Genomic DNA, 17659 nt, shown 5'->3' with positions numbered 1-17659 from the left:
TGAGTTAGTAATGTTGTTGAACTATTGGAATATGTTGTGAAGTGTTTCTGAGAGTGAATCACCTGTACCATGGTGATGAGTGGAATGTAATAATAAGAGTATCTTCCCAAGTCAAAAGCAAGTATCTGTAAGTGAGTAACATAGGAGATACTCTCTCTGTACTTGGGATGCTGGCATTTTTCAATTAATTTTCTTCTGAAGTTAATATATAGTATCTACAAGTTAAATAACCTGGTACAAGGCCATCTTTTTCTTTGGGAAACAGATTTTTGAATTAGTATGTTTCGGAACCCTTAGAGATAATACACAAGGCAAAGTGAGTCACCATGCATTACAAAGTGACCAACCAACTGCAGTGGGAATTCCAATTGAATAAATGCAGCTTTCATTAGCGTGATGATTTTTGTGTACACTGCGCGAGGTATGCCAGCGTGTACGACTGTGCGTAAGTACCGCGAAAGTGAATCCAACCATGCCAATGCACTTGTGATTGGTTAGCATTGTATCCAAGGTTGTGTGTTCGCGTTGTAGTTTGAAATACGCGATATACGATCGAGGTTAAATCGAGTACAGCTGTTGAAAGATGCATTCATTCAATTGGAATTCCTACTAGTGGACATCCCAATTTGTAAGTACCTGACACCAAACCAAAGAAACACGGGGGTGGAGGGGAGGCACAACTTGAAATTCTTCCATCCTCACCACAGCTAAGCAGCTTTTCAGCACTCTTTCTTCCCAGCTATATTAGATTGGAACTGCCTCCCAGAGCATGTCATCAACTGCCAGACTCTAAACCAATTTAAAACTGAGCTCAATAACCACTACCAAAGCACACCCAAACAGCGACCATACACCACCACTGTAACGTTGGGGTGTTGCATCTTCCCAGATGTTTAGTTGACTCAACAAAATCCAGATCCAGAAGTATAAAAGAGTAACTAATAAAGCAGATACTAGGAGGGCAGAAGTGCTTACATTGTACTTGTAAATAATATGCTCAAAAGAAGCAATCTTTCAAAATTCCATTCATGTTATGAGAACATCAAATTAATAATGTGACATTGCTGTTTCCCAGAATATCAATTCCTGATTGGATTTGCCTTGGTACGTGTGTTGGCAAATAATGTGCTTGGAATTCTTTCATGACAATTGTTTTTAAAGTTTAATAAATGCACACTTTGTGATACAGTATAGCAGTGGTAAGATGTCAAGAGGCTGTGAATGGGCTATTCCACTTAAAGTTCACACTACCCCTGTGGAAGATTTAGCTAAAGTCTTCCACAGAGGGAGTATGAGTTTCAAATAGAATAGACAGTTGGGTAACTTCTATATGAAATACTCATTCCAGTTGTGGAAGACTAGATAAAGCCATAATACAGAGGGAGTATGGGTTTCAAAATGATTAACCCTGACCAGTTACATTTGAAAAACATACTCCCTCTGTGGGAGATATTTCCAAAATCTTCCACAGGGGTAGTGTGGATTTTAAATGGAATAGCCCAATGCTTTGTTAAAATGATTCACTTTACCACCTTCTGGCTCTCCACCAACGAAGGATATATGTATCTATATTGCATTAGATGGTGATCTTTAGTGTTTTGTGGAGACTTATCAGTTCTAGATATTCTTTTACAAATGTTTTCACATTAATATTTTATTTTTGCCTCCTTACCCTGAGGTGATACTTAGTACCAAGTGTTCTATCACCTTAAAATACAAGACAATACATAACAGATGCTACAATAGCTATCAATAATACTAGTATGGGGGAAGAAAAGAACATTTTAAAAGTTTTCACTTTTTCTTACACATATCCTGAGGTGTTTAAGTTTAAGTGCTCTACTGAGTAGGAGGATGTTTTTGTGAGGTTTTCATTTTTGTACTGTTTGTGGTTGATTTCAGTACCGCAAACCTAAGACCCTGTTTACACAGAGAGAAGTCGACTTCAAATTCAACATCAAATTCATATTACGACCAAGGATTAGCATAAATTATTTTCTGACAGGGTGTTTGCACAAGCAGAGAACGTAGTCGACTTAAACATGGTAAAAAAAGTGAATTAGACTTTTACAACCTCTCTTGATTGTTCAATCGGAAGTACGAATCAACTTTCAGGTCAATTTGTACAAAACCCTGCGAAATCAATGCCAGAAAATGCAAAACTGCTCAGAAGTTCAAATTTCAAAAAATAATACCACCAAGGTGACTGAAGACAACAGGGCCCCACTGACTGTGATTTAACGTTTTGGGATTTAAAACTTTGCTTCTTGTATTTAAATTCGGGTATTTGACAGAAATGGTTGTATGCATGCAAAATGAGCTGCTTTTGGCAAAAAAAAACCCATTTATTTTGACAATATTTACTTGATGCATTGCATAATACCAAAAATGAGAGTTGCCGATCATGCTGGTCACTTGTTATGTTATGTTATGCTCTTGGTCTATTTCATCTGGGTATTTCAAGGCTTTGTCCTAGTATTTCGAGCCAGGGGGCTAATTTATCCTGCCCCTGATCTGTACACCTCACCGCCAGTCACACATTTATGCAAAATACAACTACCGTAGGTGCTGGGCCCAATAATTTGTGTGCACACCATTCTGTATCAATCCACATTATAAGTCGAACAAAGTATATACAATATCTCCCTTGGATATAAGACATAATTGACATAACATATCAGAAAGTTGTGAAAGGAAATGTAACCAAATTTGTTTGTTTTCACATCCTAAAGTGATACTTAGTAAAGGTGTTTCATCACCTTTTAAGTGTAAGATGAACAGTGTGAATAGATATATATATTTTTTTTGCAAGAAGAAAAACAAAACCAGTTTGTAATGCAGTAAAGCTTAAAGACTTGTTCATCATTCTTGTCACAGTATCCTGAGACGATGTTTAGTAATAAAAAGTGCTCTGTCACATCCCATGTGCATAACCTAGAATATATTAGGAACATAATAGTGAGGTGGATAATTCAGGTGTGACATTAAGCAGGACCACATTGTCATCTTATACCTCCCTAGGGATAATCAAGCGATGATGAAATATTTAAGCTGTAGTATTATTGTGAAAAGTTTTTGAAGTTAAATTGCTCTAAAATTATAGAGATTTACAGATTTCTTCGTTGTATGACAGAAATTGACTACATGTATAAACTTGTTTTCCTATCATCTAAGATATTTTTGTAAGAGGATAAAATAACTTACTCTAAATAAATGGTAGATTATTTTTGTAGGTGTTTTAAACCACTAGTAAAACAACCACAAAAATGCACAGAATTGCAAAAATATTAATAATATTTAAAATATATAACTGCCACATAGTATCTCCTTGTAATGAAAGCCAATTAATAGAGCTTTTATCAGAAAAGGTATAAACAATACAGTTATGGAAGAAAATGTTAATAATTTCCATTTTGTGTATTTTGCACATCCCAAGGTAAAAAGGTGTTCTATCACCTTTAAATGTAAGGTCAACAATATTAGTATGTAGCAACAATACACTGGTGTTCATTTTTTTTAAAAAGAATAAAAAACCCAAATGGATGTGTTATTGAGTAAAGCTTAAGGCTGGTTCATCATTCTTGTCAGAGTGTTCTGAGATGATATTTTTACCCCGGAATACTTAGTAAAAACAAGTGCTCTGTCACATCTTGAGTGCATGACCTAGCGTATATTAGGTATATAATAGTCCATATTAGAATAAATATCAGACATGCATGGGAGGTGGACAATTTAGGCATGATATAAACCTACTTCATATTGTCTTCTTATATCGCCCTTGGGATAATCTGTCAAGCGATGATAAAATATGGAAGCCATAGTATTATTGTGAAAAAGCTCCATTTCTTGAAGTTAGATTGCGACAAGACTACGGTTTACATGTCACTTTGCTATATATGACAAAATTTTACGACTTGTATTTAAACTTATACATTAAAGGCCTATTTCAAAACTTCCTATCCCCTGAAATATAACTTACTCTGGGTGCAAATGGTAGGTTCAATTTGTTTATTAAAAAGAAAAAATAATGGTCAGACATTTAGTATTCTCCTGGTGATTCTAACATAATATATTATAACGCACAAGTGGGATGGGTGAGGTGGCAACCTTCATTACTCAATTGCAGTGCTAAAAATTGTATTATTATGGTTGTTTTTGTTGTTGTTATTGTTTTTGTTTTTGTTGTTGTTGTTGTTGTTGTTGTTGTTGTTGTAAATCAGGATGGCAATATTCTGAAAGGAAAAAATCTGGAGTTGTTATTCTTTGTACAGTACAAATTATTCTCTGGTTTTCAAAATGAGAATCACTCAGATGAGGACCAGCAAACAATTATTATTAATATTATTAATATTATTTTGTTGTTTTTGTTGTTGTTGTTGTTGTTGTTGTTGTTGTTGTTGTTGTTGTTGTTATGTGGGGGCCAAGTATAAGATGTACCACTTTGAATTTTATGTGTGATTTTCTCAAAAATACATAATTTGTTAAATTCTGAAGACGTTCTGGAGTTCTTTGCCTCACTTCATTGTAGAAGATATATACTTTATGCACTCATCTTTGTTACTTTAAAGATTAAAATATTCCCACCTAACCGGCATGCTTATGTTGTAATAAATCATTCATTAGTAAGACATTGTACCTAGCCAAGCTCAAAATGAAACTGAGTAGCATAAAATGGGTGTGATATCTGTCTGAATTGTAAAACAGTGTTTATATGGTCCAAATTTGAAATTATTTAATCCTTGTAACAACGCTTTCAGTATTCACTTTGCATACAATATAGGATACATATGTAATTTAAAGTTTTACAGTGAAAGGTATTCAGAAGAAGAAGTATGCAAGTGAAATTGTAAGAAAACTGTGTTCTTGAAATATTAACAATAAAATTGAGAATAAAGCTACCAAGTGGTCTAAGGTGGTGATAGGCTGTTAAGTAGAGTTTGAATAAGAATCTGAAATATTTGAACTAATTATAACAACTTGAACAAACAGGTGGAGAATACTACTTCTATTTTTTCTAGTGGGATGGGGGATGAAATAAATGACCAATTTTTTAAATTGAGCCCTTGGATATTCTTTCCTCTTCAACCAGTACAACATTCTCTATAACTGGGCTTTCACTCCCTGCTTACCGAGATTGGAAGCTTTCATCCATTTTACTCTTGGATGTCGTGAGCCCCAATATCTGCCATGTAGGGGCGGTGTTGGGCTATTCTGAGCCATTAACATCAGAAGGTGTCAGTCGGCTCAGAAGGGAGATATCCTTGAATATTATGTTGTATATGTGTGTTTTTTTCTTGCAGCTTGAGGATGCCCAGTTTGCTCTGCAAGCATCAGGTAAAGCTAAACAAAATGTGGAGAGTGAGTTACAAGATCTACATGTGCAACTAGATGATATCACAAGGACTAAAGTGGAGGTTGGTATCTGTTGGGTGTGTGTGGGGGGGGGGGGGGGGGGAAGGGGTAGGGTGCATTGGTGTTTGCCTGCAAATGAGGACACACATGATTTTTCACATTTAAACTGTGGACTTACCTGCAAACGAGTACTGTCCTCGCTTTGCGGCGGTCTGCAGTAGGTCGCAATTGCATGCCAAATGCATTTTAGAGATATGTCCGCTATTGTGCATTAGGCCTAAATATAGCGACCTCTGTTGGTAGGTGTATTTCGTACTGTGTATCATATGTAGCTAAACACATGAAAAATCACCTCGGTTGGATAGTAAAAAGTTACGTGGGTCTATAGTTTGGAGCAAAGTTTCAGATGCAAAATCCTTGGTTAGATAGGAAAAAGTTGTAGTAGTTCCTCATTTGTGGGTTGATTCAAGTAGATGGGTGTGTGTGTTTTGTTGTATGTGTGTTGCAGTTTGAGGATGCTCTTGATATGGTGAATAGGCCTCTTGCCTAAATGGTTTCTGTTCCAAATAGAGCTCTACTTATCATAAGAGAGTGGAGGGGGTAACAGTTGATTACCGTAATTTCCGGCATATTGGCCGCACGGAGTATAAGCCGCAGGTCCGAAAAATTGGTAAAATAAGATTCAAACGTCGGCGTATAAGCCGCACCGCCATATAAGCCGCACCAAGGACAGCCGATTTTTGACATGCATACACCACTGTAATGCGCTATTTTCACGATTGTGGCGCTACAAAGCAAACTGAGGAGTGTGATAATTATTTGTTTTAAGTAACCAATATTATATTAAAACAAATTTTGTGCATGCATAATGAAAGTCTACCTTTTTAAAACACTTTATTTTGTTTAAATCCTTATGCGTCTGCATGTAAATTAACATGTTGATGTCTTTCAAATTATCAGCACGCACTAATCGGCCGTGTCATGTATGATCACTGCTATCCAAATAATCCAATTGATCTTTTTTATTATGATGTCGTTCATTCAATAATCGACACGGGAAGTAGTGACATTTTTAAACATGTTGCGTATCGATTCATTCTTGGGATACAATATACTTTTTAAAACTATTTTATATTTTATAAATAATCCAATCACATATGATATTCTATAGGCCTAACCATCACTAGCTATTAGTGCGTTGACCTCATGTATCAATGATTTTGTGTGACCAAAATATGGTACACCGCGCTCGCGCTGCAAACTTTAGCACATGCTAAGTGCGTTGACCCCTCTTCCGCTACTGACGAAATGCAATATTATAATTGCTGTAAAAACATTACCGTGATTTCATTCACCACGCCACAACATTAAATGAGATGGCCGACTTGATTTTTTTTATACAAGACTTTTACGGTGGAAGTTTTAAAAAAATAAACAATTACAATCATTTTTTTAAAATAAACTTCTTAACCATAAAGTTGTTTAAAAATATTTGTATATGAAACTAGACATTTTCTCTGATGAAACAAAACCCATCTGCAGATCATTTTTGTACAAATCAGAATCAACACGAAATACACGTGACATCATCACCCCGGCCCCCGGCGCCCATGCCTCATATGCCCAGGTAATTAAGCACACTGAAATAGGGAGTTTCCCACGGTCGTATGAATGAACTTATGAATAATTAATGAAGTACATGATTGCGATATGTTGTTTACCAAAAATGTAAACTTTCGTTGAATATCTGCAAGCGGGCATTTCACTTTTGGAGTCATTTAAAAAAATCAAACATGAAAGATGAAACATTTATAATATACTAAAAACAACAACAATCATATTTTTGGACTCAAAACTTCATAAATTTGTTCCAGAAAGAAATTAAACACGCAAGAAACATTAACAAAATATTTTTATTTTATACCCAAACTTTAATTGAATACTGAGTTGTGTAAACATGTGCTGTGTGTAACAGGAAAAAACCGGTTGTATCTCATCCAAGGAGTGGTCAACATGCGGTGCGAGTGCGCATGGACAGAATCACGATCGTGTATGAATGAATTTATGAATAATTAATAATTAATGAGGGGAAATACCCAATGTGTGAAATACCAGAAATAACAACTTTCCCGGGCAACTTTCCGTGAATATTAGATGTGCAGTTCATTTTTGACGTCATTTTAAAACAAAATGTCCTCACTCTCAGCAGCAATGTGAATTGGTAGATGTATAAAATAATTGTTGTACAGTGATTTACTACAAAATGTGGAGCATATGTCAAGTTATTCGCTAGTCGGCTGTGGGTTGAATGAAGGTAGGCCTGCACTTTGTTTTTTGTTTTCAAGGATCAACATTTACAATATTATTAAAACAACAACAATCATTTCTTTTTACTCAAACGTCATAGGTTGTTCAAGAATCAAATTAAGCATGCAAGAAACATTGACAATAAATTTTTTGATTTTCATAATCGAAACTTTAATTTAATAAATCGCTACAGTTCGGTCCATCGAGAATGAAACGGCTTAAGAGGATTACAGTAAACGATGTTCTTTGACTTTGAACGATTTGTCGATTGCCTCACTCACCAGCGGCCGAGCCGGAGATTTTTTTCTCTCTCGTTGTATTTTTTTCTTCTTCAAACGTTGCTGTATAAGCCGCACCGCCGTATAAGCCGCACTGACTTTCGGCGGCTCCAAAAATAACGTATAAGCCACGGCTTATATTCCAGAAATTACGGTATATGCTTACCTGTGTGTGGGTGTGTGGTTATACACCAGATGAATCCAGTACCATGTACTCCAGTTGGAATCCATACAACTCCCCTCTGGAAGACATGACTTTTATCTCACACACAGGGGGAGTGGATTTCAAATGAAGTCACTCAATCAGGTAACCCCATTTGAAATTCACACTCCCTGTATGGAAAATGAAGGTCATGTTTTTCATAGGGGATGTATGGATTTCAACTGGCATATCCGAATCACACTCAAAAATACTGAACCTGTTCTTACTTAATGTACCCTTTCTCATTTACATTCAGGCTGAAGAACGTGCATCTCATGCTCAGAGGGAAAAGGCAGAGTTAGAGAGTCAAATAGAGGATAATGAAGAGGATTATAATGAATTACTCAAGAAACATAAAGCATTGGCCAATCAGGTAAGTCCTTTTACAACAGGTTTCATTATTGGCTGATTATTCAAGAAACATAAAGCATTGACCAATCAGAACAGGTTTCATTATTGGCTGATTATTCCAGAAACATAAAGCATTGACCAATCAGGTAAGTCCTTTGGTATTTTACAACAGGTTTCATTATTGGCTGGACACGTTTATTACGACAGGTTTCATGTTTGGTTAGATACACAAAAACATGAAGTTTTAACCAATCAGGTAAATCCTTCTTGGCACTTAAAATAGGTTGCGCTATTGGTTGATTACTCATGGATTTTTGCATTTAAACCAATCAGGTAAGTTCTTGACACATATTCTACAACAGGTTTTATTATTGGTTGATTACTCTAGATGACAGAGCATTAACCAATCAGATAGGGCCTCCTTGTATCAAGGGAACTAATATTCTATCACCACAACTCTTACAACATGATCTCATTTCCCAAAAATAAAATAGATATAAAAAGTGTGTTTTATCATGATTAGGAGGAAAAAATAAACCTGTCATTTTCAGTTCTTATTTTACCATTTTCAAATATTTTCTTATTTTGTTGAACTGTATTGTTATTTGATATCAAGCTAAAATGTTGGTATCAAAATTTGCACCACAAATTTGCCACCTATATAATGGGATTGTATTTACTTTAATAAGTAATACAAATATCATTTTTCAGCATAAGAAGCATAGAAGTACTTTAATCTTAATTTTAGAATCTTGATACATCTAATGATTTTTTATACTTCGCACTTTGCCACTGTGTTTGTTTTGTTTGTCTCTGATTCAGCTGGGGTTTTCCTTTCTTAATCCTACTTAGATTTCTTTTTCATTTTAGTATCATTTTCTTGAAGTGTGACTGTTTTCATACCCTTCCACTTCACAAGATAATACCTTTTTATAGACGTCTCTCTTGAATTATCGACATCATTCCTATCAAGTTATATACCAAGTGTATTAAATTATATATTTATAAGTTTAATATGTGGTAGTTTTGACAAGTATTTTTGATATTTTCAAGGTGTTTTTGTTACTTCAATGATGACTGGTAGAAAGTTTTGGTCACATATGAAACTTTAATTCTGTGCTTATACCTTCTAGTGTTTCTTTTATTCTTTTAGTTCTTAAAAGGGCATTTCGTGATCCACAACATCATCCCCCACTTTTCTCAAAAAAAGTTGAGATTTGTATATCACTGGAAACCTCTGGCTATGTAATGTTTATCTACAAAAAATTTCTTGCAGATTAATTCGTTTAGCAAAGATATCGTGAAATTTGTCAACACATTGTCTATGGAGCAGTGTAATACACATAATCATGCATAACTCGCAAAGCGCATAATCAGAATCAACTGAAATTTTGGGAATAAGCTTTTTTCAGTAGATATCTTCTGAAAAATGTCATAAAAAGAGGATGCTAGGATCACAAAACACTCCTTTTAGTTCAATTATTCAAACTGATGCAAAATCAAATACTTTATTACAGTTCATTTTCACACAGCTCATTAATGACTTTATCCATATGCATGTTTTACTTTTCACAATCAAATTTTCACTTGACACCATGATGAGCATTACCTTAATCCTAAGGGTGGGGGTAGTTGGAGGTGTCCTATGCATTGAATGCCCACCCCTGCTCACTGAATGGGGAGGCACCCAGCCCGTTGTATTGTGTAGCATTCAGGGTTAATATCTCAAAAGAAATATTAATTGAAATGTTATTGTTTTAATCATTTTATTTCCAGATGTCACTGGATCATGGTCAGGTGATGGAACTTCAAGAAGCCAATTCCAGGCTGATACAAGAGAAACAAGAATTAGATGATAAAGTAAGTTGGCTCTACAATATAGTACTGTAGTTAGTTCCTTGAGTTAATGATGTTATAGTGGATTTGTAGATAGATTGATTTTCAACATGAGCATTGTGTAGAATTGTTATAAATTCTTTCAAAGTATTGGATTAAGCTTACTCCTTCCTTGTCATGCCCTAACCGGTTCTGAATTATAATTTGCTCACAGGCCATGGAGGGCCAAAATTGTTTAATGTTGCATTTTGATCAGGCAGTCTTGTGCATAATCACTGAAAATTGATGGGTACCAATCATTTTGATACAGCCTGTTTTTAAGACTGTCACACCCATCATATATGTGACCATCCACCACGAAGTGGTAGTAAAGTCGGCTCTAGATCATTTACTGTTTATTGCAGAATTTGAAAGAATGCACTTGCAGCTTCAAAATGACACCTCAACCAGCTTCATCGGACATCTGGAAGTGCAGTTATGGTTCAACAAAGGTCAAATTCCTACTATACTTTACATAGAAATCCGTATACTGTTTTTGATTGTATCTCAAAATGGAAAATGCCGACTTTACGACCAGTTTGTGGTGGATGGGCACATATGTGACCAGCTCCAACAAAACCCGGAACAAGTCGCCAGACATGTTTTTGAGTTATGACATTCCCATAAAAAAAATATCAAATTTTGGAATTCTTAATTTCATGGTATTTATGGGAACTAAGTGGCCTTTCAAATCATTGAAAGTACTTATTTAAAAGAGGCTTATTTAATCAATAAATAACAGTTGAACTATGATAATCCCTATTCAATCCTGTATAAGGCAGGAAACTAATTGGCCAATTACTCAGAATAGCAATTTGGCAAAAATATCAAGGTGTCATTTGCAAAATTATCCATATTTCGAAAAGTATTGATGTTATTTATGTAATTTTGGTATCATTTTAAAGCTTATTGTCTAGTGCTAACATTTTTATTTAAATTATGAAATGTCAACACTGTGACTTGTTCCTGGTTTTGTCAGAGCGTGTCACATATTTCTGTATGTTTTGTTTTCTATCATTTTCATCCTGACAGGTATATGAATTAAGTAGCAAAGTAGAATTCCAAACCAACTCCATGGTGGACAAAAATCAAGTGTCAAGACTGGAATCCAAGATTAGGGACTTGGAAACCAAGCTGGATCTTGAGCATACAACTAAACTCAAAATTGAGGTATTGTCAAAATATTCTTTATTTGCTATAATTTGGTTGTGTGTGATGAACTCAAATGATCTGATAATAATAATAAAAGAAATTAAAAAAGCGCCTTACAAACAAATACCAAACAAACACAGTATAGATACTGACCAAAAGAGGAAACACAACATTAATGACAATGGAGAGGAAAAATCATAAAGAGAATGGAAAATACCGACACACCCACCCCTACTAGCAGTCAAGTTAGCTCAATCGATAGGGCGTTCGACTATAGTGCGAGAGGTTGCGGGTTCGAACCCTGGTGGTGCCTAGTATGCTCTCTTGGAAAAAATTGAGTTAGCTTGAAATTCCCCTGGACAAGGAACTCACTGCTAATTTGTCTCGTTGTAACCCGTACGAAACTCGGGGAGCTGATCCTGGTTGCGATGGTTATTTGTGGTATGACTAGGGTGTGCGCTCTTGAAGCAGCAAAGTCCCTGAATTGTTGTTTAATGGTTTATGGAATGATGTGGGGCCATAGTGGTCAGCGACATCCTGTAAAGTGTGCTGAGGCTTGTGGATCAACGTCTAGGCGTTGTGCCTGTGCGTAGCGCACTATAAATCACTGCGCTTTTTTTTTTTTTTTTTTTTTTCTTACTAATATTTCTGAGGACCTGAAAAATTACGGAATTTGTACAAGTCCAATGTCCTTGGTGTGTCGGTATGTTGTCATGTCAAGTGCTCATAAAGTCGGTAAAACCGAACAAGTGTTAAAACAGTTAACGCTGCGAGGACGTAAGTTATATATGGGGTAGTAGGGTATAAGACCTTGTTTTTCGCCATTTAATGAGGTTTCCGTAGCGAGGACGCATATTTAGTTAAAGCAATATTATAACATTATCATACAAAATAGATTAGCATTTCTTTGACATAAAATGTTAGTTTTTACTGTCAGATATATCCCCTTTTATTTTTGATCCGAACAACTACGTCAAAGCAAAGAAAATTGGAATTTACTACCAGCGTATATGTCGCCAATACGTACCACTCCTTCGGTCATGTTATGGTACGACCCTTTGTTGTGTAGATCACCGTCCCGCACTGTGTGTTATGAACATCGTGTATGCGTTCGACTAATAATTCCATCGTAATAATAAGGCGCGGTTCCGGCGCTTTATTCAAAATATCGGATTTTGACAAAACTACAGCACCTAGAGTCTTGATTTTTGCAGGGTATATTGGTTTAATAAAGTACAATATAATTGTGTAAAAAAATGAATTTTAAAAAATCAGTGAGGGCGTCCTCAACAGCAAATGTTATAATATGGCTTTAAGCACAAGGTCCTCTGTGTGTCAATGTGTTATGTTGGAATCCTCGGAAATAATGCAGCACTAACGCACACCCCCATACACACACCACTACCCGGTCACGCATACAAAGCATTTTCACATTAGAAGTGAGAGGCATGCCTATATACCCTTATGCATCTCCTCGCTACGTCAGAAGCATAGGAAATTTTTCATTGTTTTGCCGCCTTGCTTTGTACCTCGGATTGTAAAAAATCCTTGGTTTGTTGGTGTTTTGCTAAACACACTTCCTCACTTTTATGGTGATTCCAACCCATATGCATCATCTCTACCAGACACCCACACACTCACCCCACCCTACACATATTCGTCATCTCTACCTGACACCCACACACCCCTACACAGCCCACACATATGTATTATCTCTACCAGACACCGACACACCCACACCCTCATACACACCCCACACATATGCATTGTCTTTGCCTGACACCGACACACACACCCCACTCGTGTAGGCAGGAAAACAAGGACCTCATTTTTTTCACTTGATTTAAAATATACTAACCGAGGACTCACACATCCGTTCTTAATCGCCATACCGTGATCACTCACACACACCAGACCACATACTATCCAACCGTGGCCCGTCCTATACCACCCATAGGTGGACCCGTTTTAAATGCAGTTTTACGTTATTTGCGATGTCTTGGATATATTTAAAACTCCGAGGACGTCCACAGTCACCGGGTGTCCTCATTTGACATGTGTGTATCCATTTGTGTGTCCTCGTTTGCCTGGCTACGTAAACGCACCCCCTCATACACACCCCACACATATGCATCGTCTTTGCCTGACAAATAGGCTAATCCTTGCACTCATCCAATTAAGTAAAAACATCCTGTATATAGCAGCATTGTTCATCATTAATAATTTATTTATTTACTCTATAGAATACCCTGGAGAGATTAAAAGATAGCGTAGACCACAAATCTAGTGAAAGGGATCAATTTGAGCTGAGGGAACAGCGTGCTCAGGATGAGATCAGGAGATTACAGCGGGAGATGCGAGAAACCAAGGATGATTTAATGGAAATACAGAGGAAGGAAAGCGATGCCTCCAAGAAGAAACATGATCTGGTAAGCTTATGTAATTATCATCATCAATCTATAAGCTTTCCTTTTTTTTTCTTTCTTTCTCTTCCCCGTTTTATCTCAAGCATCTTCCCGTAAGCTTCTTTTCTCTTGTCTTTTCGCCCCCCTTTTTTCTTTTTTTTTCATATATTTTGTGGAAATGTGAACCTGAGAGACCCACTTTACAAAGACTTACAATGAATCTTATGTCTGATTTATTTATTGACTCTAATAAATCAATCCTTTGAGAAATAGGGCATTTAAAAACAAAAGGATATGACGGGAGAGAAGCTCTTTAGAGAGAAGAGATCTGGAGAAAAGTATGTATCTGATGTGCAGCTGGAGAAACATTACCTGTTATAATAAGCATCGGGGTAATCAGGGTTACCAAAAATATTCACCCAATTTTTCTCTTAAAAGTTGTTTCTATGGGACTGGAAATAGTCACCTAATTTGGCTACCAAATTGCAGGATTGGTAACACTGCCCTGTGCACACCTATGCATTTAATGCTGACATTGGGGACACATGTATGAAACCATGAAAATGGGGACATCAAAAAATTTACCATCTTGGACCATGTTCCTGTTTCGCCACTGAAAATCACATTTAGTGTGTTTTTAGACTATGCAATCGGGAGAATACTAAAAATAGCTACAAATGCCCTATACCCCACTTTGATACTTTAAAAGGCATTAAATTAAATCAGTGATTGCAAAACAGGGATATCCCCATTTCTAGATTATTGTAAATGATATTGCCCCTGATTTTATAGCCATGTTACAAAAACAATTGAAAAACTAAGGCGTTAAAAATGTAAGTATTAGTTTCAGATAAATCACTCAAGACAGCTAAATAAGTTAATATATCTTTTACCAACTGAAGGGTTTAAATAATACCGCATCTCAAAATTTCTACTTACATCTATTTATGTCGCATCACTTTGCATATTTTGATTCCCGTAACCTTACATTACCCAGAACCTTACATTATCATCTGTATAACAAAGGAAAAGCTTTATTGAGTTCACTGACCTTCCATTTTGACTCAACTTGTGTAACTTTGAAGTGTTCTACTTCACCATCCCACAGTAGTACTGTAAACATGGAAATGTTTGTGCTTCATTTATTTTTACAAGATTTTCGCGTTCCAAGAAACTACCGTGAAAACAACAACACACAAATATATATTCCTTTTGCATACAGGTCAATATAAGTAGGCTTAGAATCGCAAACTTCCAAAATGACTTAAACAGTTCAAAATCTATAAAGTGAGGAAAATTGCTTGCAAAAAATTACTACCTTTACAGTACTCAACTGATTTGGAAATGAGAATGATAAATGCAATATGCAGTAACAACAATATTTACATACATTTATTGAAATGATATGCTGTTTGATATCTGTAGGGGCATTTGTTTTGTAAGTGTGATGATTTTGTGCATTGGCTTATACTAGTTAACAACATGTAGTGAGTGAAATTTGATTGTAATTATATAGGCCATTTGTTAGATTTATTAAAGATTGATTGTCATGGTCCCTACAGTAAAAAAAAGTAAAAAATTCTTTGTTTGCGGTTTTAAGTTAGAGCCTCAAATCTACATAGCTCATAATTTTGATTTATATTTTGGTTATTATATTCTGATCTAAATTATTAAATTAAAGTGGGTCAAATTTCTTTGAATTTCTTTCAACAAAATGCATTGTTAGATTTATTAAAGATTAATTGTCATGGTCCCTGTTGTACATTGCTCATAATTTGGATTCTATAGTCTAATAATCTCAATTTAAATTGAACATTAAACATCATTTATTGGGTTGAATTTCTTTTAATTATACTTGACAAAATCCATTGTTAGATTTATTAAAAATTTGAAAATTAAAATTGTTACAGTCCCTCCTGGAAAAAAAAAATTTCTATAAAGAATTATTTTGTTAATGGCTTAAAGTTACAGCCTTGAATCATCTGATTAATTAAAATTAAATTCAACATTAATAATATTGGGATTAATTGTGTTTGTTAAACATCAACAATGAGGAATGAACATATTCTCCAAATTAGGCTCCATTAAAAAGTTTGTCTCAAAGCCTTGTGTGCATTAGTACATGTGTGCTTGTTAGTCAGGTCTGAATTGTCAAAAACAAATTCATTTTTCTCTTTTTTTTACTTTTTACCATTGCAAACCTGAAAGATGGCTGTGATTTGCAGTCGCCGGATAAAATTACCAAAATTTGTTTGTTTTGTTTTTAGCAAAGTTTGTCACCTGCTCCGGTGGTTTCTGTCTCTGATCAACTTGTGTGCCTAAAGTACAGACCTACGTCCTACAATATATGTATGTTGAATGTCACGTTTAACCTTCATATATAAGACAGCAGATTGATAAAAAAGTGTTTAAAAAATACCGCATTCGGCATTAGATTTTGAACATCAGAGGAGCTTTGAGATAAACTTTCAAATTAATGGGGCCTATACTCTTAAGTCTGAAATAAGCGGAGCAAGGCTACTATCACATTACATGCAATGTAGGAAAGTTTAATATACTTTTTAGCATTTCATGATAACACAGATTGTCAACACGTAACAAGTTAACAAATACTTGATGATTGTATAATATAGCTAGCATCCATCCACACAATACTCTCTTGAATGTGGGTTGGTCAAGATCAATCTGGATCGATGTTAATGTGATGTGTACTTTGTACCCATGTGAGTCAAATTCGTATCTCATTAGACCACATGGCATATTGTAGTTTCACACCACTAAAATGTGTGCAGTACATGTAGTTGTCTTGCAGAATTGCAATGTAATCTAGGTTTTAGCAGCTCAGTTTGATGTGGATTTGAAATGAATAATGTTGAAAGCCATAATGTTTCCATTACACCTCTAACTATGCATTACAAAATGAGGTACTTGTTTATACAACCTCTTACTCGGCATCCGATATAGTAAGTAGTATGTATGAATCAAATGGGCTGAATGCATAAATACTAATCATATCTAGGCAATTGTTATATATGCTTGATATTGATTCATTTTTGAAAAGAAAGATGCTATAAAAGCTCATGTGCATGGATTTCTTCTGATCAGACCATATTTCTTGGTCCCATTTTTTTTCTGTTTAAACTGCATGATTAGCTCATTAGTGCACTTTCTAATCTACTGGTAGGACTCTTTTGCCCGTCCACGACAAAAGGAACCAACTGACATTTTAACGAAAAAAAGTTTTTACCTTAGATTGTTTAATTTAGATGCGGGAAAAACAGATATAATTTACAAGTAACACTTTGTGACATGATGGTTATCGATGATGGGTTTTTTCCCTCTCACAGATTCGATTATGGCAATCGACTGGTAGGACTATTTTACCCGTCCACAACAAAAAGAACCAACTGACATTTTAACAAAATTGAGTTTTTACCTTAGGTTGTTTAATTTAGATGCGGGAAAAAGCAGATATAATTTACAAGTAACACTTTGTTCTGAATGGATGTGATGCATTGTAAGATCACCAATTATGATTGTGATCTTGGTAATGTGTTATCATAGACACACGTAACTTGGTAGAAGAGTTTAATTATAAAGTAATATATATACTTGTTGTTCAAATGAAGCTCATCCTTTCTATAGTCTGTATATCTACCTCGAGTCACCGGAACTAGCTTTGAAGTTCAGCGTGTGCTGCGTTAGCTTAGCATAATTTCTTGCATACATATGCGCCA

At 35.5% G+C, this 17659-nt stretch overlaps 1 protein-coding gene across 1 annotated transcript in view; it reads left to right on the top strand.

The window, feature by feature from the left end:
• LOC140164458 (unconventional myosin-XVIIIa-like) overlaps positions 1-17659 on the top strand; it is a gene marked incomplete at its 5' end in the record, with an annotated part of 195480 nt that overhangs the window by 80687 nt on the left and 97134 nt on the right. Inside the window, 5 exon segments of the mRNA XM_072187743.1 lie at positions 5301-5414; positions 8396-8512; positions 10267-10350; positions 11398-11535; positions 13761-13946. Of these exon segments, the coding sequence (XP_072043844.1) occupies positions 5301-5414; positions 8396-8512; positions 10267-10350; positions 11398-11535; positions 13761-13946 (639 nt within the window).

Source organism: Amphiura filiformis, chromosome 1 (assembly GCF_039555335.1).
Source record: "Amphiura filiformis chromosome 1, Afil_fr2py, whole genome shotgun sequence".
In the NCBI taxonomy this organism is placed as follows: Eukaryota; Metazoa; Echinodermata; class Ophiuroidea; order Amphilepidida; family Amphiuridae; genus Amphiura; species Amphiura filiformis.
Note: the sequence above shows the minus strand (reverse complement) of the source record. Positions and strands in the feature narration are given on the sequence as shown.